The 26192-nt window shown below is 43.9% G+C and overlaps 1 protein-coding gene across 1 annotated transcript in view; it reads left to right on the top strand.

The window, feature by feature from the left end:
• The window catches only part of C4H5orf22 (chromosome 4 C5orf22 homolog), a 59459-nt gene that overhangs the window by 30577 nt on the left and 2690 nt on the right, over positions 1–26192 (top strand). The window contains exons 6-7 of the mRNA XM_075270945.1: positions 385–506; positions 4310–4376. Of these exons, the coding sequence (XP_075127046.1) occupies positions 385–506; positions 4310–4376 (189 nt within the window). The remainder of the gene's footprint in view (positions 1–384; positions 507–4309; positions 4377–26192) is intronic.

Raw genomic sequence — 26192 nt, 5'->3', positions numbered from 1 at the left:
CTGAGCTGTGAAAAAATAGAACATGTTCTATTTTTTTCACGGTTCTCGCATGCCACTTAGCTAATTTACTCAGTCCTGTGAATATGCACTTATGCAGATGCTGCTATGGTTTTAGCGCTTTAAATTAACGCCAGAAGACTGGAACAGCCATTAGTTTGATCTCTACTAAGGTCTACACTATACATTTATTCATGACACTGAGAGCAATGCAGATTTATCCTCGTGACTCCATGAAGAAATAAAGCAAAACCAGAGAACTATCTATAGTGGTCACAAAATATTTTTGACGTACTGTATATTACTTGTAGTATAAAGATCTAAATATTTTTCTCACAAGTAATGAAATAATGGTATATTTATAATTTTTTTTATTTCTTTCCAAAGGAGGCCTTAGTTGACTGTGTAGAGAACCGCATACGTCAGCTTGAAGATCTGGAAGCTGCATTTGCAGATTTCTGTGAGGATGATAGTGAGGAGACTGTACAAAGATGGGCTTCTAATCATGGGTAAGTCTCCTGATTGCATTTATGCATTATTATCTTCAGTATATATCTTCAAGATGTCTGCAACCAGCAAAACTGGATAAGCAGCAACGTATATGGAAAAAAAACACATTATATAACTTAATATCTGTAAAACTAATGAGAGTAGCGCGTTACCTTTAAAGGATAATTTTTGTTTGAACATAATTATGCATAGAATTTATCTATATAAACAGTTGAGCAATTTTATAAAAACAGAGCCAAAGTCAATTTTGCGTGTATTTGGAGCTTTAAAAGAGTTTTTTTTTTTTTGCCTTTTCATCCCTGTCTCCTAAGAGCCATTACCTTTTAATTTGTCCATTAATGTAGCCGTATGACAGCTTGATTTTGCCAAGACAAGTTGTATTTTTTAAACAGAACCATGTTGAAGTACATAGGCATTAACAACCCCTCCCCCCTACAGTTCTGAATGAGCCCTGCTCCAGGCTTTAGCAAAGTGCATTAAAGATCACCCCAAGCAGGACACGTTCAAGGACAATGTAACTTTAAACAGCTCTACCTCTGGAGCCAGGAATCTTTGTTTTAAAATAAGACCAAGATCATGGTTGTAATCCACGTAGATTTAGAAATATCACTGGTTTAAGTGGAGGTGCGTATACTCACACTTTCACTTTAACCAGTGTCTCGGAGAACACGTGCAGTTACAGTATATGTAAACGCCATAAACATTAAAATTCAGATGTCAGAATTGATGCTTTCTGATCATCTCATGTCTCACATCTCACGTGAGGTGGATAACTAGAAGAATGGCAAATTTTACATTTTTGGGTTATATTTGTGTTTTTACATTGTTCATTATACGATATAAATGACATGTTAATTTTATTCTGTGGGTCAGTACAATTACAGCAATACCCAATGTATAAAGTATTTTGTTTCTATGTTTTACTACTGCTTATGCTTACTTGTATAGCGCCATCATATTCCACAGCACTTTTACAGACCGTGTCAGTCACTGTCCCATATTGGGCTCAAAATCTACAATCCCTATCAGTACGTTTTGGGGCAATAAAAAAAGTTTTTTTTTATTTTAAATAAATATAATCGCAGTACAGGAGGCGGAGACGAATATATTTGTCATATAGCATGTGTCGATAAAAGGGACTTTGTTACCAGAGCCCAGTATATCAACTCAGCTCTGCAGATAGAGAGGTTGGATCAAGTGAAACAAACTCTGTTTTCCACTTGTGAATCGGTGTCTTCGTTGCCGATAGATCGCCATTCTCTTCAATGTGTAAATTAGCTTTTTTGAGCAATGAGGCATGCGCTGCCCAACCACTGGTCTAATTAGAGCAGGTAACATTTTCTGATATAGATAGGGGATAAACTGATAATGTGGGAAAGCCCTTTAATACTTCAGTACACCAAAACATTTTGGACAATTGTATGCTTCTAACTTTGAAAAGTTTGAGGAAGGCCTTTTTCTATGATGACTGTTCCCCAATGCAAAATGCAAGATCCATTGATACATTGTTAGGCAAGGTTCATGTGTAAATCATCATCTTGGATGAACTAGAATCGAGCTTACAAGCCGCATGTCCAACATCTGTGTCTGACCTTACAAAACCACAGAGAAACTCCTAAATCATCCAAAAGACCTTCACGGAAGAGTGGTAGTTTTAACTGCAATTGCAAAGGGGAAAGGGGGCGCTCTATATTAGTGCCTATGGATTTAGAATGGAATGTAAGCTTGTGTAGGTGTATGTATCCCAATGTAGTCGATGTTATGTTCTGTTATCTTACCCTGCACAGCTCAGATTTTGTCTGGTGACATCTAGGGATTTTTTTGGACTGTTTCAGACAACGTTGATGTTGAGTACAGTCGGGATCAGTGTGCTGCACAGAGTGCTGAACATGGTCTCTATCCTCTCCATGTCTCTGTTCTGCCTTGCCCTGTATGGCACAGGTGGCTTCCGCCATGGTTTATGGAAGTATCCATTTCCAGTTTGTTGGGGGAGATGCGGTGTTTGAGGTATTTTCCAGCCAGGCAACTTCTCCACGGGTTTTTGTCTTGTATGTTGAGGGGGATGTGGTGTTTGGGGCTTTTTCCTGACAGGTGACTTCTCCATGGGTTTTTGTCTCATATGGGGTATGGGCCGGGGGGTTCTGTTGAGCACTATGTCTTTAAGTTCTTTGGCCAGAAGACTGTCTCCTTGTTTGTTGAGGTGTTTATCGTCGTATAGGTGATGCTGGTTTATGGAGGAGTGTTGTGCCAGGGTGATGACTGGTGTTGATCTGATTTTGGTTGCCAGCTCTATGTTGATCTCCCTGATGATGTGTTCAGGGACATCGTTTCGTGGGAGCAGAGATGACAGGATGATTTTACCTCTTTTTAATGATCTGTTCCTCTTTTGTATCATTACAATCACTACATTTTTTTTCCTAAAGTAGGATAGGTTTCCATGTTCCTCTTAGTCCCTAGCTTCTTCCTCACTGCCATGGTATAGTATCCATACTTGAATCATTCCTGCTATAATCCTCACTAGTAAGAAGCAGATGTTCTTGCAGACATAATTCTGTTCTATTAGCATAGTCCTGTGTAATGAGTGCTGCCATCTCTAGCCGATATTTACTACCGCCGCTCTCTTGAAATTGCAGGCACAATTTATGGATGTTGTCAATCATTTCTAGATAGTTGTCTGGTCTGTTTAAGCCTGCTGGTACATTTCTTTCACATAACTTTGGCCAGCTTAGATTAGTGAGAAGTATCCATGCTTCTAAGGTTTCATGCTTTGCCATGGATGAGAATTTATCGGAAATTAGCCATTTGTAAAAGAGTAAGAGCCGTAGTTGGAACTGGGTCAAGTTTTGGAAAAATAGAGGCGTTGGAGTTGGCGGTTTGACTTGCCATCTCCACAACCCTGTTTGTAAATACCTGTATTTTAGTCAAGAGCTCCTTCTATAATTCTGCTTGCTGTAATAGAAAAAAAATCAACACGCTGGTAGAACAGACACTTTTTCATACTGTACGCTGGATTACGGTTTTTCCGCACAGTACTGTACAATATCTACAGAAATTAGTCAAGCAAATAATGCTGGTAGGTTACAGCTCGAAGTCTGTATAAAAGTGACTGTATAAAAGTGATCAGTACAAGTCAGATACCTGGCATTGCACAAGAATAGATTTCTCATTCTTCCCTTGCAATGCCTTAGGATTGCCAGTAGATGTAGTTGTTGGATTGTTAAGCTGAGCTGCATATACTATTGTATAGGTACATACAAGTAAGCCATTAATCACACTTTCTGCTCAGTCCACTGGTTTTCTAGTTTTGTTTTATGTCAGTCTTTAAACTGTCACCAGGCATTTGCTTCATCATCAAATCACACCTTCAACAAGACAGCTGAAATGATGTTATTATTATGAGAATGTCAGGAGCCACAAGTTTTAGGGGCTCAGGTGCCCTTTGTATCAGATAAATGTGTTTTGCTAGGTAGAGACTTGTGTGGGTCATATGCCATATGTTCTACATTACTTTCTAATTCATCAGTCACAGTACAGTCTAACAGCATTTTGCCACCATGTGAGTACTAAAGAAGAATCCCTGTTTATAGGATTTAATACACCCAGTTTTTGTTACTGTACAGCGCTATATAAATATAATGTATTATTATAGAATGTATTATTACTGCAACCCAGGTTATTTTTTTTATTGCAAACATGCTCATAAAATAGCTAATTGTAAAGGTGAATGCAAATTATTTCACAGGTTTTATATGTGTATGGATAAATACTGTATACAAATTGAAGGGTTTTCCTTTATTTCCAGAATGAGCAGCCTTGTCCAGCTTGTGAATAGTCTGAAGTGTCGAATGGAAGCACCTGACTATGAAATGGTAAAGGATTTATTTTTTCGTTTTTGTTTTATTTTTTTTACTTGTGATATTTGTTTGTGATTTGTTTAATTCTACTCCATTTAAAGGGAACATGTCAGATCGATTTGGATAGCGAAACCACCTGCAGGCTCTTATAGACTGGTAGCTTAGGGTCCCAAATAGCCCTGTTGTAACACTGTCCGTGTTCATGTAAAGAAAGCCTAAAAACCAAGTCCTTTATATTTACCCAGAGATGAGTCCAGTGATCCTCATTAGACTCCTCTCTAGTGCTCGTGGAGTTGTTCAGTGAAGGTGGGTAAATATACCCCTTCTTCAGTGTGCATGAGCACACTTTAGACCCCTAAGAAGTAATTTGTCTGAATTGTCATTTAGATAAATAGGTTCACAGGAGTATGCATACTAGTTTAAGTTTAGCAGGAAAGCACGTGGAGAAAAAATAAATGTATAAAGACTAGGGTTGAGTGATCGGGATGAAAAGATCAGATCCTGATCGGCGATCGAGTAAATTTCACGATCACAATAGGGTTCCGATCCCACCTAAAAAAAAGATAGAGAACGAAATTCCGATCCTGATCGCTGAACTTACCTGCATAGAACAGCTGCCGCTCCCTGGAGCTCCTAGACATTGTTCTCGGTCCTCTCCTCTCTCATTCACACACCTGCAGAGCGTCGGGCATGCCCCCGCGTCCTTAGGCTAGTGTTACTGATGCTGGGAGTAGGCGGGGCTTGTTGTGGCTTAGGAGAGTGTGGGCGGGTACAGGGAGGGGAGATGTGAGCAATGCAGCAGTTCTCTGCAGGTAACCGGACAGCAGGGGAGACTAAGTAGCTGGCGGATTTTTTAATCACTACACAGCATGGAGTCCAAAAATGGAAGTCTTCCATTTTTGAACTCCACACTGTGTAGTGAATAGGATCGTTTTTTAAAATCCAATTTTCGATCATTAAAAAATCCCATTGACTTGCATTAGGATCGGGTTCAGATGGAAAATGATCGGAAATCGAATTTTAAAAACAATCCTGAAATCTCAAGATCGGCTCAACCCCAATAAAGACATAAATTGCTCCCCCAGTTATAAACAACTATGCATACATGAATGAATACTTAAGGTGAATATAAGAATCTTTGTAATATATCTTATTACAGTTAAATATGTTGTCTTCTTTACTTTTCAGGCTGAGTTACTTCCTATTTAATACTCTATGAAGAGGGGAAGGGTAGGAGGAGACTACTAGAAAAGAGACTGAAATATTTTCTGTACACTATGCACTTTTAACACTACTAGACTTGTATATAAGGGGCTACCAGTGCAATGAATGAGGCAATAAGTCATTTAACCAGCTGACAAGAGCCTTCTAGTCACCCCTCCCTTCTCCATAGAGGTCTGTGTATGAGGCTAAATATGGATATTAATCTTATGTAAGAGAGCAGTCAGGTTGAAGTCAAAGAGCAGGATAACTACTTAAAGAGCAATGTGAAAAACAGTGAAGCACCGAGCAACTGGTATATCCAGGATAAATTGACAATTGGAGGTTCCCCAGTGAGGCAGAATAAACTCTAAATACCGTTGAGTGTGGGATGAGCAGCAGTGTCCTTTTACAACCCTGAAGAGTAAACAAAAATCCAAATCGACCAAATGGCACGCCTCCAGTATAGGTGGGGACCACTAATAGAAGCTCTGCGCTTGCTCCAACTTGGAAGAGCATGCAAAACTTTATTGGAATCAAACCAACAAAAGCACCTGCTTTACTCGCCTATGTATTCACCTCCAGAAGCAGATGAGTTGAAACCGGGACATACCTCCCACCGACTGGAACTGCAGGACAGGGCCCCGAATCTGCGAATGTCCCGCAGAATCCAGGACGGTTGGGAGGTATGCAAAAATAACTTTTAGCTTAACCAAGCAATTAGGGCAGATTTACTTAATACTGTCTGTAAAAGTTAGTAATTGCAGATTTAGGCTATAAAGTGATAAACTGTGCCAGATTGATCAAAGTGTCTAAAATTGAATATCGCCAAAATTGGGCACATTGTTGGCGCGGTGTTGGAACTTAGGCCACACCCACTTTCAGTGAGATCATATCCTTTCTTGCAAAGCCATTGTGTATGAAAAGTGTCAAAACATTTGAAAAATGTGGCATAAGTTATGTTGGATAGTTTTTGTCGCAAATTTTTCTCGAATCCTGGTGAATTTTGTTTCATAAATTGCCCTCAATATTTCCACTAGGATAAGCTCTCTGTATTTTGATTCACTTTCTAGTCTAAAGAGACTAATGAACTAAGAATAGTAGCTTGCTTCTAAAAATGTGAGGCACAAGTCCCTGCCAGTGTCACCTTTTGCACAAAGCAAGGACTGCAAAGCCAAAGCTCCACTGGTAATGAGTGGACAATTTTACAATGTATAATCACCAAAATTGGGCACATGTTGGCGCACAGTGTTGCAGATAAGGCCACACCCACTTTCAGTGAGATCACACCCCTTCTGGCAAAACCACACATCCATTTTTTGTAGAAGTCATTTGATAAATGTGGCAGGAGTCCAGTTAGATTTTTTTTGCAGCAAATTATTCCAGATTTCTGGTGCAGTTTGTTTGATTAATCGCCCACAATTTTTCTACTAGGATAAACTATCTGTATTTTGATTCAGAACAAAGAATAGTAGCTTGTAATGTATTTCTGATAGACTTTACCATCCATGTTGAAGCGGCTTTTAGCCTACCGATGCATTAGCGTAAAGTACTTAAAGCTACTGTAATTGACTGAAATCCAAACAAACAAAAAAAAACCCACAGCTCAACAAGAACCATATGAAGTAAAAGCCGATGCATGAAAGAAAGTCCAGGACAAGAGACTTGTGTGACTCCAAGATGGAGATAAAAATATCAGCACCAGCATATAAATATAAAATTTAACTTTAAATCATACAAAGACTAAAATAAAAACAGTTACAAAACCAAAGGGAAAAGTGGTCGACAAGCCTACGCATTTCGGGACAAATAAAACGTCTCTTAATCATGCTATAAGTAATGGATGTTTTTTTATGAATCAACGAGCAAAAGCAGTCCACGGCCCAAAAGTGTATAAATATATACAAGTGAAAAGTCCTTGGCCATTCAGTGCACGGATAAATAACCTCCCGGTCGAGGCAATGGATAAACAAATAGAAGCAGGAAGTCCCGCACCAGGCCACTATGATATGTTTAAAACTTAACTTTTAATAAAAGTGATCAAAGTCCATAAAAAAGCACCAGATACAAAAATATAGTTGCAAAAAATTCTTCAAACTTACAGAGACATGTTGAGGAGATGTACACAAGACTGGAAAGGCACCTACGCGTTTCAAAGCTACTGCTTCTTATTCATGATGATAAACTGCTAATGCCCCAGCCCATAATATATACCCAGGGAACTAGGGTTAATGGGCAACAGATGAATAAGGGCGTAACTCTGAGTCTATGTGTAGGAATAGAAACTCACAACATATATATTGAGTAACACATCTCATGTCTCAAAATACATACATAATAGCATTCATATAATGTACGTACAATGAATAGAATAATGGAACGAATATTAAAGACAAGAAAAGAAGAAAAAGGCTGAGTACCTGGAAAACCTAAGTATAATGAATGTTAAAAAAGGAAAAAGACATCCTAAAACAACTCATGTGAAGAAATTACATTCGTATAATGAATATTTTAGAGCGTAATGTTGGCATTATATTTTATTTGTTTAAATATTTACCGATTCGACTGCAGCGCTTTTATGCCTCATATGTATTTCGGGATATAGGAGTCCTGTTCACACGTGTGGCAATAGAGTCCTGTTCACATGTGCGGGTTCTTTGTCGCCTTTTGCAGTATATCTTTTTGGCATTTTTTGAATACTTATTAGATTGGGCTTTATTTAGTGTACATAGGCACTCAAGCATCTTTACTAGAGATGAGCGAACAGTGTTCTATCGAACTCATGTTCGATCGGATATTAGGCTGTTCGGCATGTTCGAATCGAATCGAACACCGCGTGGTAAAGTGCGCCATTACTCGATTCCCCTCCCACCTTCCCTGGCGCCTTTTTTGCTCCAATAACAGCGCAGGGTAGGTGGGACAGGAACTACGACACCGGTGACGTTGAAAAAAGTAGGCAAAACCCATTGGCTGCCGAAAACATGTGACCTCTAATTTAAAAGAACAGCGCCGCCCATTTTCGCGTCATTCTGAGCTTGCGATTCACCGGGGACGGAGGTTTCCGTCCAGTTAGCTAGGGGTTAGATTCTGGGTAGGCAGGGACAGGCTAGATAGGAAGGAGAAGACAACCAACAGCTCTTATAAGAGCTAAATTCCAGGGAGAAGCTTGTCAGTGTAACGTGGCACTAACGGGCTCAATCGCCGCAACCCAGCTTTCCCAGGATCCTGAATGGAATACACTGTCAGTGTATTCCCGTATACCCGATATATACCCCGATACCCGTTCCAACGGTGTGCCCCCCCACCTTCACCCCAGAAATACCCTGCAAGTCCCCTAGCAATAGAATTGGGGCTATATACACCCACAATTTTTACTACTGGTATACAGTGCCATTGTCTGACTGGGAATTCAAAGAATATATTGGGAATACAAATACCCTCATTTCTTGCTACTGCCATATAGTGCCAGTTTCTGACTGGTAATTCAAAGAATATATTGGGGTTACGTGCACCCACAATTTTTACTACTGGTATACAGTGCCATTGTCTGACTGGGAATTCAAAGAATATATTGGGAATACAAATACCCTCATTTCTTGCTACTGCCATATAGTGCCAGTTTCTGACTGGTAATTCAAAGAATATATTGTGGTTACGTGCACCCACAATTTTTACTACTGGTATACAGTGCCATTGTCTGACTGGGAATTCAAAGAATATATTGGGAATACAAATACCCTCATTTCTTGCTACTGCCATATAGTGCCAGTGTCTGACTGGGAATTCAAAGAATATATTGGGGTTACGTGCACCCACAATTTTTACTACTGGTATACAGTGCCATTGTCTGACTGGGAATTCAAAGAATATATTGGGGTTATAAATACCCTCATTTCTTGCTACTGCCATATAGTGCCAGTTTCTGACTGGTAATTCAAAGAATATATTGTGGTTACGTGCACCCACAATTTTTACTACTGGTATACAGTGCCATTGTCTGACTGGGAATTCAAAGAATATATTGGGAATACAAATACCCTCATTTCTTGCTACTGCCATATAGTGCCAGTGTCTGACTGGGAATTCAAAGAATATATTGGGGTTACGTGCACCCACAATTTTTACTACTGGTATACAGTGCCATTGTCTGACTGGGAATTCAAAGAATATATTGGGGTTATAAATACCCTCATTTCTTGCTACTGCCATATAGTGCCAGTTTCTGACTGGTAATTCAAAGAATATATTGTGGTTACGTGCACCCACAATTTTTACTACTGGTATACAGTGCCATTGTCTGACTGGGAATTCAAAGAATATATTGGGGTTATAAATACCCTCATTTCTTGCTACTGCCATATAGTGCCAGTTTCTGACTGGGAATTCAAAGAATATATTGGGGTTACGTGCACCCACAATTTTTACTACTGGTATACAGTGCCATTGTCTGACTGGGAATTCAAAGAATATATTGGGGTTATAAATACCCTCATTTCTTGCTACTGCCATATAGTGCCAGTTTCTGACTGGGAATTCAAAGAATATATTGGGGTTACGTGCACCCACAATTTTTACTACTGGTATACAGTGCCATTGTCTGACTGGGAATTCAAAGAATATATTGGGGTTATAAATACCCTCATTTCTTGCTACTGCCATATAGTGCCAGTTTCTGACTGGTAATTCAAAGAATATATTGTGGTTACGTGCACCCACAATTTTTACTACTGGTATACAGTGCCATTGTCTGACTGGGAATTCAAAGAATATATTGGGGTTATAAATACCCTCATTTCTTGCTACTGCCATATAGTGCCAGTTTCTGACTGGGAATTCAAAGAATATATTGGGGTTACGTGCACCCACAATTTTTACTACTGGTATACAGTGCCATTGTCTGACTGGAATTCAAAGAATATATTGGGGTTATAAATACCCTCATTTCTTGCTACTGCCATATAGTGCCAGTTTCTGACTGGTAATTCAAAGAATATATTGTGGTTACGTGCACCCACAATTTTTACTACTGGTATACAGTGCCATTGTCTGACTGGGAATTCAAAGAATATATTGGGGTTATAAATACCCTCATTTCTTGCTACTGCCATATAGTGCCAGTTTCTGACTGGGAATTCAAAGAATATATTGGGGTTACGTGCACCCACAATTTTTACTACTGGTATACAGTGCCATTGTCTGACTGGGAATTCAAAGAATATATTGGGGTTATAAATACCCTCATTTCTTGCTACTGCCATATAGTGCCAGTTTCTGACTGGGAATTCAAAGAATATATTGGGGTTACGTGCACCCACAATTTTTACTACTGGTATACAGTGCCATTGTCTGACTGGGAATTCAAAGAATATATTGGGGTTATAAATACCCTCATTTCTTGCTACTGCCATATAGTGCCAGTTTCTGACTGGTAATTCAAAGAATATATTGTGGTTACGTGCACCCACAATTTTTACTACTGGTATACAGTGCCATTGTCTGACTGGGAATTCAAAGAATATATTGGGGTTATAAATACCCTCATTTCTTGCTACTGCCATATAGTGCCAGTTTCTGACTGGGAATTCAAAGAATATATTGGGGTTACGTGCACCCACAATTTTTACTACTGGTATACAGTGCCATTGTCTGACTGGGAATTCAAAGAATATATTGGGGTTATAAATACCCTCATTTCTTGCTACTGCCATATAGTGCCAGTTTCTGACTGGTAATTCAAAGAATATATTGTGGTTACGTGCACCCACAATTTTTACTACTGGTATACAGTGCCATTGTCTGACTGGGAATTCAAAGAATATATTGGGGTTATAAATACCCTCATTTCTTGCTACTGCCATATAGTGCCAGTTTCTGACTGGGAATTCAAAGAATATATTGGGGTTACGTGCACCCACAATTTTTACTACTGGTATACAGTGCCATTGTCTGACTGGGAATTCAAAGAATATATTGAGGTTATAAATACCCTCATTTCTTGCTACTGCCATATAGTGCCAGTTTCTGACTGGGAATTCAAAGAATATATTGGGGTTACGTGCACCCACAATTTTTACTACTGGTATACAGTGCCATTGTCTGACTGGGAATTCAAAGAATATATTGGGGTTATAAATACCCTCATTTCTTGCTACTGCCATATAGTGCCAGTTTCTGACTGGTAATTCAAAGAATATATTGTGGTTACGTGCACCCACAATTTTTACTACTGGTATACAGTGCCATTGTCTGACTGGGAATTCAAAGAATATATTGGGGTTATAAATACCCTCATTTCTTGCTACTGCCATATAGTGCCAGTTTCTGACTGGGAATTCAAAGAATATATTGGGGTTACGTGCACCCACAATTTTTACTACTGGTATACAGTGCCATTGTCTGACTGGGAATTCAAAGAATATATTGGGGTTATAAATACCCTCATTTCTTGCTACTGCCATATAGTGCCAGTTTCTGACTGGTAATTCAAAGAATATATTGTGGTTACGTGCACCCACAATTTTTACTACTGGTATACAGTGCCATTGTCTGACTGGGAATTCAAAGAATATATTGGGGTTATAAATACCCTCATTTCTTGCTACTGCCATATAGTGCCAGTTTCTGACTGGGAATTCAAAGAATATATTGGGGTTACGTGCACCCACAATTTTTACTACTGGTATACAGTGCCATTGTCTGACTGGGAATTCAAAGAATATATTGGGAATACAAATACCCTCATTTCTTGCTACTGCCATATAGTGCCAGTTTCTGACTGGTAATTCAAAGAATATATTGTGGTTACGTGCACCCACAATTTTTACTACTGGTATACAGTGCCATTGTCTGACTGGGAATTCAAAGAATATATTGGGAATACAAATACCCTCATTTCTTGCTACTGCCATATAGTGCCAGTGTCTGACTGGGAATTCAAAGAATATATTGGGGTTACGTGCACCCACAATTTTTACTACTGGTATACAGTGCCATTGTCTGACTGGGAATTCAAAGAATATATTGGGGTTATAAATACCCTCATTTCTTGCTACTGCCATATAGTGCCAGTTTCTGACTGGTAATTCAAAGAATATATTGTGGTTACGTGCACCCACAATTTTTACTACTGGTATACAGTGCCATTGTCTGACTGGGAATTCAAAGAATATATTGGGGTTATAAATACCCTCATTTCTTGCTACTGCCATATAGTGCCAGTTTCTGACTGGTAATTCAAAGAATATATTGTGGTTACTACTGGTATACAGTGCCATTGTCTGACTGGGAATTCAAAGAATATATTGGGGTTATAAATACCCTCATTTCTTGCTACTGCCATATAGTGCCAGTTTCTAACTGGGAATTCAAAGAATATATTGGAGTTACGTGCACCCACAATTTTTACTACTGGTATACAGTGCCAATTTCTAACTAGGAATTCAAAATGCGCAAGGCTCCCGGAAAGGGACGTGGACGAGGCCGTGGGCGAGGTCGGGGGAATGGTTCTGGGGAGCAAGGTAGCAGTGAAGCCACAGGGCGTCCCGTGCCTACTCCTGTGGGGCAGCAAGCATTGCGCCACTCCACAGTGCCAGGGTTGCTTGCCACATTAACTAAACTGCAGGGTACAAACCTTAGTAGGCCCGAGAACCAGGAACAGGTCTTGCAATGGCTGTCAGAGAACGCTTACAGCACATTGTCCAGCAGCCAGTCAGACTCTGCCTCCTCTCCTCCTATTACCCAACAGTCTTGTCTTCCTTCCTCCCAAAATTCCGAAGCTTTACAGAACAATAACCCAAACTGTCCCTGCTCCCCAGAGCTGTTCTCCGCTCCTTTCATTGTCCCTCAACCTGCCTCTCCACGTCACGATTCCACGAACCTAACAGAGGAGCATCTGTGTCCAGATGCTCAAACACTAGAGTCTCCTCCATCTCCGTTCGATTTGGTGGTGGATGACCAGCAACCCACCCTCATCGACGATGATGTGACGCAGTTGCCGTCAGGGCATCCAGTTGACCGGCGCATTGTGCGGGAGGAGGAGATGAGACAGGAGTTGGAAGAGGAAGTGGTGGATGATGAGGACACTGACCCGACCTGGACAGGGGGGATGTCAAGCGGGGAAAGTAGTGTGGATGTTGAGGCAGGTGCAGCACCAAAAAGGGTAGCTAGAGGCAGAGGCAGAGGTCAGCAGCTTAGGCGAAGCCAGGCCACACCCGGAATCTCCCAAGATGTTCCAGTTCGTACCCAGCCCCGAAAAACTCCCACCTCGAGGGCACGTTTCTCGAAGGTGTGGAGTTTTTTCAAGGAATGCGCCGAGGACAGATATAGTGTTGTCTGCACAATTTGCCTCTCGAAATTGATTAGGGGCTCTGAGAAGAGCAACCTGTCCACCACTTCAATGCGCCGTCATTTGGAATCCAAGCACTGGAATCAGTGGCAGGCAGCAACGGCAGGACAAAGGCCGCCTGCCGTTCACGCCACTGCCACTGCCTCTGCCACTGCCACTGCTGACTGTGCTGGCGATGCACTCCAGAGGACGAGCCAGGACACCACTTCATCTGCCTCCGCCACTTTGTTGACTTCTACCTCATCCTCCCCTGGTCCTGTCTTATCTCCTTCTCCTGCACCATCAAAGGCACCATCAGGCGTTTCTTTACAACAACCCACCATCTCTCAGACATTGGAGCGGCGGCAGAAATACACTGCTAACCACCCACACGCGCAAGCCTTGAACGCCAACATCGCTAAACTGCTGGCCCAGGAGATGTTGGCGTTCCGGCTTGTTGAAACTCCCGCCTTCCTGGACCTGATGGCAACTGCGGCACCTCACTATGCCGTCCCTAGCCGTCACTACTTCTCCCGGTGTGCCGTCCCCGCCTTGCACCAGCACGTGTCACTCAACATCAGGCGGGCCCTTAGTTCCGCGCTTTGCACAAAGGTCCACTTGACCACCGACGCGTGGACAAGTGCATGCGGACAGGGACGCTACATTTCACTGACGGCACACTGGGTGAATGTAGTTGAGGCTGGGACTGCTTCCCAAACTGGCCCGGTGTACCTCGTCTCCCCGCCTAACATTCCTGGCAGGGACACGAGAAGAACACCCCCCTCCTCCTCCTCCTCTACCGCCTCCTCCTCCGCCACCGCCTCCTCCTCCGCCACCGCCTCCTCCTCCGCTGTTAGATTGACCCCAGCTACGAGTTGGAAACGTTGCAGCACTGGCGTTGGTAGACGTCAGCAGGCTGTGCTGAAGCTGATCAGCTTGGGGGACAGACAGCACACTGCCTCCGAGGTGAGGGATGCCCTCCTCGATGAGACGGCAATATGGTTTGAGCCGCTGCACCTGGGCCCAGGCATGGTCGTTTGTGATAACGGCCGGAACCTGGTAGCAGCTCTGGAGCTTGCCGGACTCCAACATGTTCCATGCCTGGCCCACGTCTTCAACCTAGTGGTGCAACGTTTCCTAAAGAGCTACCCCAATGTTCCAGAGCTACTGGTGAAAGTGCGGCGCATGTGCGCCCACTTTCGCAAGTCGACAGTAGCCGCTGCTAGCTTAAAATCTCTCCAGCAACGCCTGCATGTGCCACAACACCGGCTTTTGTGCGACGTCCCCACACGCTGGAACTCAACGTTTCAGATGTTGAATAGAGTGGTTGAGCAGCAGAGACCTTTGATGGAATACCAGCTACAAAACCCTAGGGTGCCACAAAGTCAGCTGCCTTAGTTTCACATCCATGAGTGGCCATGGATGAGAGACCTTTGTGACATCCTACGGGTCTTTGAGGAGTCCACAAGGAGGGTGAGCTCTGAGGATGCGATGGTGAGCCTTACAATCCCGCTCTTGTGTGTTCTGAGAGAATCCCTGATTGACATCAGGGATAACTCAGATCACACAGAGGAGTTAGGGATAGCATCCGATCTGTCACAGCTGGAGAGTAGGTCCACACATCTGTCCGCTTCACTGCGTTTAATGGAGGAGGAGGAGGAAGAAGAGTTGTCCGATGATGTGATGGTGATACAGGAGGCTTCCGGGCAACTTCGAATCGTCCCATTGTTGCAGCGCGGATGGGTAGACATGGAGGATGAGGAGGAAATGGAGATTGAACTTTCCGGTGGGGCCAGAGGAGTCATGCCAACTAACACTGTGGCAGACATGGCTGAGTTCATGTTGGGGTGCTTTACAACCGACAAGCGTATTGTCAAAATCATGGAGGACAACCAGTACTGGATCTTTGCTATCCTTGACCCCCGGTATAAAAACAACATCTCGTCTTTTATTCCGGTAGAGGGGAGGGCCAATCGCATCAATGCTTGCCACAGGCAATTGGTGCAGAATATGATGGAGATGTTTCCAGCATGTGACGTTGGCGGCAGGGAGGGCAGTTCCTCCAGTAGGCAACCAAGTTCTCACCGGTCCACACAAACGAGGGGCACACTGTCTAAGGTCTGGGACACCTTGATGGCACCCCCTCGCCAAAGTGCCGCCACGGAGGGTCCTAGTGTCACCAGGCGTGAGAAGTATAGGCGCATGTTGCGGGAATACCTTTCCGACCACAGCCCTGTCCTCTCCGACCCCTCTGCGCCCTACACGTATTGGGTGTCGAAGTTGGACCTGTGGCTTGAACTTGCCCTATATGCCTTGGAGGTGCTGTCCTGTCCTGCCGCCAGCGTCCTATCTGAGAGGGTGTTCAGTGCAGCCGGTGGCATCATCACTGACAAGCGCACCCGTCTGTCAGCTGAGAGTGCCGACCGGCTCACTTTGATAAAAATGAACCACCACTGGGTAGAGCCGTCATTTTTGTGCCCACCTGTGTAAAGCACCCCAACATGAAACTCCATGTCTGTACTCAACCTCTCCAATTCCTCCGCATCCTCATACTCATCCACCATAAGCGTTGCACAATTCTGCTAATACTAGGCTCCCTCCACCCTGATTTCCACCAACTCTGCTGGTTAGAGGCTCCCTCCACCATGAATTTGCCCAAACTGGGCTGTTTAGAGGCTCCCTCCACCATGAATTGGTCCAAACTGGGGTTTTTAGAGGCTCCCTCCACCATGAATTGGTCCAAACTGGGCTGTTTAGCGGCTCCCTCCACCATTAATTGGTCCAAACTGGGCTGGTTAGAGGCTCCCTCCACCATGAATTGGTCCAAACTGGGTTTTTTAGAGGCTCCCTCCACCATGAATTTGCCCAAACTGGGCTGTTTAGAGGCTCCCTCCACCATGAATTGGTCCAAACTGGGCTGGTTAGAGGCTCCCTCCACCATGAATTTCCCAAAACTTGGCTGTTTAGAGGCTCCCTCCACCATTAATTGGTCCAAACTGGGCTGGTTAGAGGCTCCCTCCACCATGAATTGGTCCAAACTTGGCTGTTTAGAGGCTCCCTCCACCATTAATTGGTCCAAACTGGGCTGGTTAGAGGCTCCCTCCACCATGAATTTGCCCAAACTGGGCTGTTTAGAGGCTCCCTCCACCATGAATTGGTCCAAACTGGGGTTTTTAGAGGCTCCCTCCACCATGAATTGGTCCAAACTTGGCTGTTTAGAGGCTCCCTCCACCATGAATTTGCCCAAACTGGGCTGGTTAGAGGCTCCCTCCACCATGAATTGGTCCAAACTGGGGTTTTTAGAGGCTCCCTCCACCATGAATTGGTCCAAACTTGGCTGTTTAGAGGCTCCCTCCACCATTAATTGGTCCAAACTGGGCTGGTTAGAGGCTCCCTCCACCATGAATTGGTCCAAACTTGGCTGTTTAGAGGCTCCCTCCACCATTAATTGGTCCAAACTGGGCTGGTTAGAGGCTCCCTCCACCATGAATTTGCCCAAACTGGGCTGTTTAGAGGCTCCCTCCACCATGAATTGGTCCAAACTGGGTTTTTTAGAGGCTCCCTCCACCATGAATTGGTCCAAACTGGGCTGTTTAGAGGCTCCCTCCACCATGAATTTGCCCAAACTGGGCTGGTTAGAGGCTCCCTCCACCATTAATTGGTCCAAACTGGGCTGGTTAGAGGCTCCCTCCACCATGAATTTGCCCAAACTGGGCTGTTTAGAGGCTCCCTCCACCATGAATTTGCCCAAACTGGGCTGTTTAGAGGCTCCCTCCACCATGAATTGGTCCAAACTGGGTTTTTTAGAGGCTCCCTCCACCATGAATTTGCCCACACTGGGCTGGTTAGAGGCTCCCTCCACCATGAATTTCCCAAAACTTGGCTGTTTAGAGGCTCCCTCCACCATTAATTGGTCCAAACTGGGCTGGTTAGAGGCTCCCTCCACCATGAATTGGTCCAAACTTGGCTGTTTAGAGGCTCCCTCCACCATTAATTGGTCCAAACTGGGCTGGTTAGAGGCTCCCTCCACCATGAATTTGCCCAAACTGGGCTGTTTAGAGGCTCCCTCCACCATGATTTGGTCCAAACTGGGGTTTTTAGAGGCTCCCTCCACCATGAATTGGTCCAAACTTGGCTGTTTAGAGGCTCCCTCCACCATTAATTGGTCCAAACTGGGCTGGTTAGAGGCTCCCTCCACCATGAATTGGTCCAAACTGGGTTTTTTAGAGGCTCCCTCCACCATGAATTGGTCCAAACTGGGGTTTTTAGAGGCTCCCTCCACCATGAATTGGTCCAAACTGGGCTGTTTAGCGGCTCCCTCCACCATTAATTGGTCCAAACTGGGCTGGTTAGAGGCTCCCTCCACCATGAATGTGCCCAAACTGGGCTGTTTAGAGGCTCCCTCCACCATGAATTTGCCCAAACTGGGCTGGTTAGAGGCTCCCTCCACCATGAATTGGTCCAAACTGGGCTGGTTAGAGGCCCCCTCCACCATGAATGTGCCCAAACTGGGCTGTTTAGAGGCTCCCTCCACCATGAATTTGCCCAAACTGGGCTGGTTAGAGGCTCCCTCCACCATGAATTGGTCCAAACTGGGGTTTTTAGAGGCTCCCTCCACCATGAATTGGTCCAAACTTGGCTGTTTAGAGGCTCCCTCCACCATTAATTGGTCCAAACTGGGCTGGTTAGAGGCTCCCTCCACCATGAATTGGTCCAAACTGGGTTTTTTAGAGGCTCCCTCCACCATGAATTTGCCCAAACTGGGCTGTTTAGAGGCTCCCTCCACCATGAATTGGTCCAAACTGGGCTGGTTAGAGGCTCCCTCCACCATGAATTTCCCAAAACTTGGCTGTTTAGAGGCTCCCTCCACCATTAATTGGTCCAAACTGGGCTGGTTAGAGGCTCCCTCCACCATGAATTGGTCCAAACTTGGCTGTTTAGAGGCTCCCTCCACCATTAATTGGTCCAAACTGGGCTGGTTAGAGGCTCCCTCCACCATGAATTTGCCCAAACTGGGCTGTTTAGAGGCTCCCTCCACCATGAATTGGTCCAAACTGGGGTTTTTAGAGGCTCCCTCCACCATGAATTGGTCCAAACTTGGCTGTTTAGAGGCTCCCTCCACCATTAATTGGTCCAAACTGGGCTGGTTAGAGGCTCCCTCCACCATGAATTTGCCCACACTGGGCTGGTTAGAGGCTCCCTCCACCATGAATTTCCCAAAACTTGGCTGTTTAGAGGCTCCCTCCACCATTAATTGGTCCAAACTGGGCTGGTTAGAGGCTCCCTCCACCATGAATTGGTCCAAACTTGGCTGTTTAGAGGCTCCCTCCACCATTAATTGGTCCAAACTGGGCTGGTTAGAGGCTCCCTCCACCATGAATTTGCCCAAACTGGGCTGTTTAGAGGCTCCCTCCACCATGAATTGGTCCAAATTGGGGTTTTTAGAGGCTCCCTCCACCATGAATTGGTCCAAACTTGGCTGTTTAGAGGCTCCCTCCACCATGAATTGGTCCAAACTGGGCTGGTTAGAGGCTCCCTCCACCATGAATTTGCCCACACTGGGCTGGTTAGAGGCTCCCTCCACCATGAATTTCCCAAAACTTGGCTGTTTAGAGGCTCCCTCCACCATTAATTGGTCCAAACTGGGCTGGTTAGAGGCTCCCTCCACCATGAATTGGTCCAAACTTGGCTGTTTAGAGGCTCCCTCCACCATTAATTGGTCCAAACTGGGCTGGTTAGAGGCTCCCTCCACCATGAATTTGCCCAAACTGGGCTGTTTAGAGGCTCCCTCCACCATGAATTGGTCCAAACTGGGTTTTTTAGAGGCTCCCTCCACCATGAATTGGTCCAAACTGGGCTGTTTAGAGGCTCCCTCCACCATGAATTTGCCCAAACTGGGCTGTTTAGAGGCTCCCTCCACCATGAATTTGCCCAAACTGGGCTGGTTAGAGGCTCCCTCCACCATGAATTTGCCCACACTGGGCTGGTTAGAGGCTCCCTCCACCATGAATTGGTCCAAACTGGGTTTTTTAGAGGCTCCCTCCACCATGAATTTGCCCACACTGGGCTGGTTAGAGGCTCCCTCCACCATGAATTTCCCAAAACTTGGCTGTTTAGAGGCTCCCTCCACCATTATATGGTCCAAACTGGGCTGGTTAGAGGCTCCCTCCACCATGAATTGGTCCAAACTTGGCTGTTTAGAGGCTCCCTCCACCATTAATTGGTCCAAACTGGGCTGGTTAGAGGCTCCCTCCACCATGAATTTGCCCAAACTGGGCTGTTTAGAGGCTCCCTCCACCATGAATTGGTCCAAACTGGGGTTTTTAGAGGCTCCCTCCACCATGAATTGGTCCAAACTTGGCTGTTTAGAGGCTCCCTCCACCATTAATTGGTCCAAACTGGGCTGGTTAGAGGCTCCCTCCACCATGAATTGGTCCAAACTGGGTTTTTTAGAGGCTCCCTCCACCATGAATTGGTCCAAACTGGGGTTTTTAGAGGCTCCCTCCACCATGAATTGGTCCAAACTTGGCTGTTTAGCGGCTCCCTCCACCATTAATTGGTCCAAACTGGGCTGGTTAGAGGCTCCCTCCACCATGAATGTGCCCAAACTGGGCTGTTTAGAGGCTCCCTCCACCATGAATTTGCCCAAACTGGGCTGGTTAGAGGCTCCCTCCACCATGAATTGGTCCAAACTGGGGTTTTTAGAGGCTCCCTCCACCATGAATTGGTCCAAACTTGGCTGTTTAGAGGCTCCCTCCACCATTAATTGGTCCAAACTGGGCTGGTTAGAGGCTCCCTCCACCATGAATTGGTCCAAACTTGGCTGTTTAGAGGCTCCCTCCACCATTAATTGGTCCAAACTGGGCTGGTTAGAGGCTCCCTCCACCATGAATTTGCCCAAACTGGGCTGTTTAGAGGCTCCCTCCACCATGAATTGGTCCAAACTGGGTTTTTTAGAGGCTCCCTCCACCATGAATTTGCCCACACTGGGCTGGTTAGAGGCTCCCTCCACCATGAATTGGTCCAAACTGGGGTTTTTAGAGGCTCCCTCCACCATGAATTTGCCCAAACTGGGGTGTTTAGAGGCTCCCTCCACCATGAATTTGCCGAAACTCTGCTGGTTAGAGGCTCAATCCACCCTGATTTTCAAAACAAATGTTGGTGCCAACCTCAACTTACTACAAGGGCCAAATTCACTGCTGGTGACAAGCTCTCCTCACTGCAAGTGCCAAATACACATGTTTCAAGGTGTTTTCCTACTGCCCTAACATTCATAATACTTAGGTTTTCCAGGTACTCAGCCTTTTTCTTCTTTTCTCGTCTGTAATATTTGATCCATCATTCGATTCATTGTATGTACATTATATGAATGCTATTATGTATGTATTTTGAGACATGAGATTTGTTACTTAATATATATGTTGTGATTTTCTATTCCTACACATAGACTCAGAGTTACGCCCTTATTCATCTGTTGCCCATTAACCCTAGTTCCTTGGGTATATATTATGGGCTGGGGCATTAGCAGTTTATCACCATGACTAAGAAGCAGTAGCTTTGAAATGCGTAGGTGCCTTTCCCTTTATGTCTTGTCTTGTGTACGTCTCCTCAACATGTCTCTGTAAGTTTGAAGACTTTTTTTGCAACTATATTTTTGTATCTGGTGCATTTTTATGGACTTTGATCACTTTTATTAAAAGTTAAGTTTTAAACACAACCTAGTTGCCTGGTGCTGGATTTTCTGCTTCTATGGGGTTTTTTTTTTTATCCCGAAACGCGTAGGCTTGTTGACCCCTGTACCCATGGGTTTGTAACCGTGTTTATTTTAGTCTTTGCATGATTAAAAGTTACATTTTATTTTTATATGTTGGTGCTGATATTTTTATCGCTATCTTGGAGCCACACAAGTCTTGTCCTTGGCTTTCTTTCCTGGACTATTATTATATGCTGGTGCTGATATTTTTATCGCAACTGTAACTGACTGTCAAGGCTGGGCTGTGTCTATATACTGTGGGGAAGGTAGCTCGGTAGCAGCAATGGTGCGGACCCAACCAGTCAGAGACAGGGACACAAAACTGTAGCAAAACAGGTTTATTTAGAAAAAACAGCAAAATTAGTAAACCTTCATATCAGGCACAAAATGAGCAAAATAAAATACAGCCTTAACTTCAGGCAAAAAGTGTGAAACAAAACTCTGCTTGTCTGAGCACTAACAATACATACTAACTGTACGGGTGGTTTACTACCAGCCTCGCAAATCAACAAAAAGAGTGCAGTACAGTCTTACCAGACTCAGTGTCAGGACAGACCCAGGCACTTCCTCTCACTCTCAGGATCTGCCCTGAAATGCAGGCTCTGCCATCTTTTATGACCCAGTAATGAGCCCAGGACCCACACCTGTGATGAAGCCTATTCAAGACCCACACTGGTCAGAAATCTGGGGGAGATATACTGTGACTCCAGCACTCTGCCTGTCATCTTTTCATAATACATATATGCAGGGTGTCCAGAAAAGAAGTACACAAATTGAAAGGGTGGACTTTAGCCGGTATATGAATAATTATTTTTTTTTTATTAATGAACATGTGACCGGAAATGCACCGTGGCGGCGCTGCAGGTAGACCGACACAGTGAATGTAAGCATATTCCCTTTCACCGATCACATTAAAATTTAGGTTTTAAGAGGGAATTTCAAATCAAATAGAAAACGACGGATTTATGATTATAAATTATGACCCTGGTTTTATGTCATCTTACAGAAATCAATGACCTGAGAACTGATAAAAAACCTGCAATGTTTACATTGTTTGTACCAATTACTAATAACCCTCTACCCCCCTTCCTCCTGGAATTCTATCCCTATGTGTCCTTTTGTACATAAATATGCATCCTTCAGAAATGGTTTTAAATTTACTTGAGAAAGGAGCCAAGAGTTCCGAAACGTTGTAATCTGTCATCATTATTAGTTAGCCATTAAAAAGGTATGAACTACTGAAGACTATCAAGTTTTTTGTTTTTTTTTTTATATTTCCTACCCACTGGCTAACACGGTACAAGAACAAGCATTTTCCTTATTCCCTTTCAGGCATTTTGTTGACATAAACCATGCATCAATTCACATGGGTGGAGCGGGCAGACATGCATCTGTCCTATAGTGCCGCAGATGGAAACGCTAATGCGGCAAGGTAGATTTACGCAGAGAGGTTCCCTAACCGTTATCTGCCAAATCAATGTACATTTGTCACCACTGACCGCCAGCTTCGCGGGCGCGGAATGTTTCAAGCACCTGATGACATGGGCCATTCTCACTCTGTGCGGACCCTGGAGTTTGAGGAGGGTGTCCTCCAGAGGTCCTTCACGGGTGCTGTCGGCAGTGCAACACAGGTAAGTAAGAGTTAGCAGGTGACTTGTTTTCACATTTGACACCAGCAATCAATGTTTACACATGCCTGCAGTTTATGATTTCAGACAAACAAGTCCGTTGTGTGGGAGGTATTGCATGACGAGGGCCTATACCCATTCTACTTCCGAAAGGTTCAGGGTCTGAAGCCAACTGACAACCCGCTTCACATTAATTTCTGTAGGTGGTACCTCCAGCAGAATGTGCAGGATCCCATCTTTGCAGGGGTTGTCATGTGGACGTACGAAACCTGTTTTACCAGGGACGGATTCTTCAACAACCACAACAGCCACATATGGGAGTAAGTGATCCCCAAACCCACTTTATTCACTAGAACCAGGATCAGTTCTCTGCAAATGTCTGGGCAGGAATTCTGGGAGACAACATCTTAGGGCCCTTTTTCCTCTCACCGAGACTCAACGCCAACAACTACCTGGCATTTCTGCCGGATGATTTGCTGGTGTTGCTCGAAGACGTGCCTTTGAACATGAGGGCAAGGATGTGGCTCCAGCAGGATGAAGCACCTCCCCATTTTGGCCACATCGTTTGTGAACACTTCAACAACCGATGGCCGAATCAGTGGTCCGGACGCGGTGGACCTGTGCTGTGGCCCCCTCACCGGATTTGACCCCACTTGATTTTTTCTTGTGGGGACATGTCAGGTCCTTTGTGTACCCAACGCCTGTGCCAACCCACGAAGAGCTCGTGAACCGCATCCTGGCTGTGTTTGTCGCGGTGAGGGCCATGCCAGGAGTCTGTGAACGGGTGTGTCTATCCAGCATTGCACTGCTTGCATCGAGGCAGGCAGCCAGCACTTCGAGAAATTCTTGTAAATAAGTAACAGTGATTAAACTGATTTCCCATTAAAGCGCTTTCTTTTCTTTGTTTCTCCTTTCACATGGTGCAGCGAGGAATAGGAAACCGACATCTTGGTCTACCTGCAGCACCACAGCAGAGCATTTCCAGTCACACGTTTATTAGTAAAAAAAAACGCTTCATATACCGGCTAAAGTCCACCCTTTTATTTTGTGTACTTATTTTCCGGACACTCTGTATGTATCTCTTTACGATTATAATCTACAGCCTCAAAGGTGACTCAAGATGGGAATTGGCCAGGAGTGCAGTCTTTGAATGAAATTTGACTTAGAGTATTGTAGGAATTGAATATATATATATATATATATACAGTTAGGGCCAGAAATATTTGGACAGTGACACAATTTTCGTGAGTTGGGCTCTGCATGCCACCACATTGGTTTTGAAATGAAACCTCTACAACAGAATTCAAGTGCAGATTGTAACGTTTAATTTGAAGGGTTGAACAAAAATATCTGATAGAAAATGTAGGAATTGTACACATTTCTTTACAAGCACTCCACATTTTAGGAGCTCAAAAGTAATTGGACAAATAAACATAACGCAAACAAAATATTTTTATTTTCAATATTTTGTTGCGAATCCTTTGGAGGCAATCACTGCCTTAAGTCTGGAACCCATGGACATCACCAAATGCTGGGTTTCCACCTTCTTAATGCTTTGCCAGGCCTTTACAGCCGCAGCCTTCTGGTCTTGCTTGTTTGTGGGTCTTTCCGCCTTAAGTCTGGATTTGAGCAAGTGAAATGCATGCTCAATTGGGTTAAGATCTGGTGATTGACTTGGCCATTGCAGAATGTTCCACTTTTTTGCACTCATGAACTCCTGGGTAGCTTTGGCTGTATGCTTGGGGTCATTGTCCATCTGTACTATGAAGCGCCGTCCGATCAACTTGGCAGCATTTGGCTGAATCTGGGTTGAAAGTATATCCCGGTACACTTCAGAATTCATCCGGCTACTCTTGTCTGCTGTTATGTCATCAATAAACACAAGTGACCCAGTGCCATTGAAAGCCATGCATGCCCATGCCATCACGTTGCCTCCACCATGTTTTACAGAGGATGTGGTGTGCCTTGGATCATGTGCCGTTCCCTTTCTTCTCCAAACTTTTTTCTTCCCATCATTCTGGTACAGGTTGATCTTTGTCTCATCTGTCCATAGAATACTTTTCCAGAACTGAGCTGGCTTCTTGAGGTGTTTTTCAGCAAATTTAACTCTAGCCTGTCTATTTTTGGAATTGATGAATGGTTTGCATCTAGATGTGAACCCTTTGTATTATTTTCATGGAGTCTTCTCTTTACTGTTGACTTAAAGACAGATACACCTACTTCACTGAGAGTGTTCTGGACTTCAGTTGATGTTGTGAACGGGTTCTTCTTGACCAAAGAAAGTATGCGGCGATCATCCACCACTGTTGTCATCCGTGGACGCCCAGGCCTTTTTGAGTTCCCAAGCTCACCAGTCAATTCCTTTTTTCTTAGAATGTACCCGACTGTTGATTTTGCTACTCCAAGCATGTCTGCTATCTCTCTGATGGATTTTTTTCTTTTTTTTCAGCCTCAGGATGTTCTGCTTCACCTCAATTGAGACTTCCTTTGACCGCATGTTGTCTGGTCACAGCAACAGCTTCCAAATGCAAAACCACACACCTGGAATCAACCCCAGACCTTTTAACTACTTCATTGATTACAGGTTTACGAGGGAGACACCTTCAGAGTTAATTGCAGCCCTTAGAGTCCATTGTCCAATTACTTTTGGTCCCTTGAAAAAGAGGAGGCTATGCATTACAGAGCTATGATTCCTAAACCCTTTCTCCGATTTGGATGTGGAAACTCTCATATTGCAGCTGGGAGTGTGCACTTTCATCCCATATTATATATATAATTGTATTTCTGAACATGTTTTAGTAAACCGCTAAAATAACAAAACTTGTGTCACTGTCCAAATATTTCTGGCCCTAACTGTATATATATATATATATATATATATATATATATATACACACTGTATGTATATATATATATATATATATATA

The sequence above is a fragment of the Leptodactylus fuscus genome, chromosome 4 (genome assembly GCF_031893055.1).
Source record: "Leptodactylus fuscus isolate aLepFus1 chromosome 4, aLepFus1.hap2, whole genome shotgun sequence".
Taxonomy (NCBI): Eukaryota; Metazoa; Chordata; class Amphibia; order Anura; family Leptodactylidae; genus Leptodactylus; species Leptodactylus fuscus.
The sequence above is the reverse complement of the archived record's forward strand: the minus strand, read 5'-3'. Positions and strand labels throughout refer to the sequence as shown.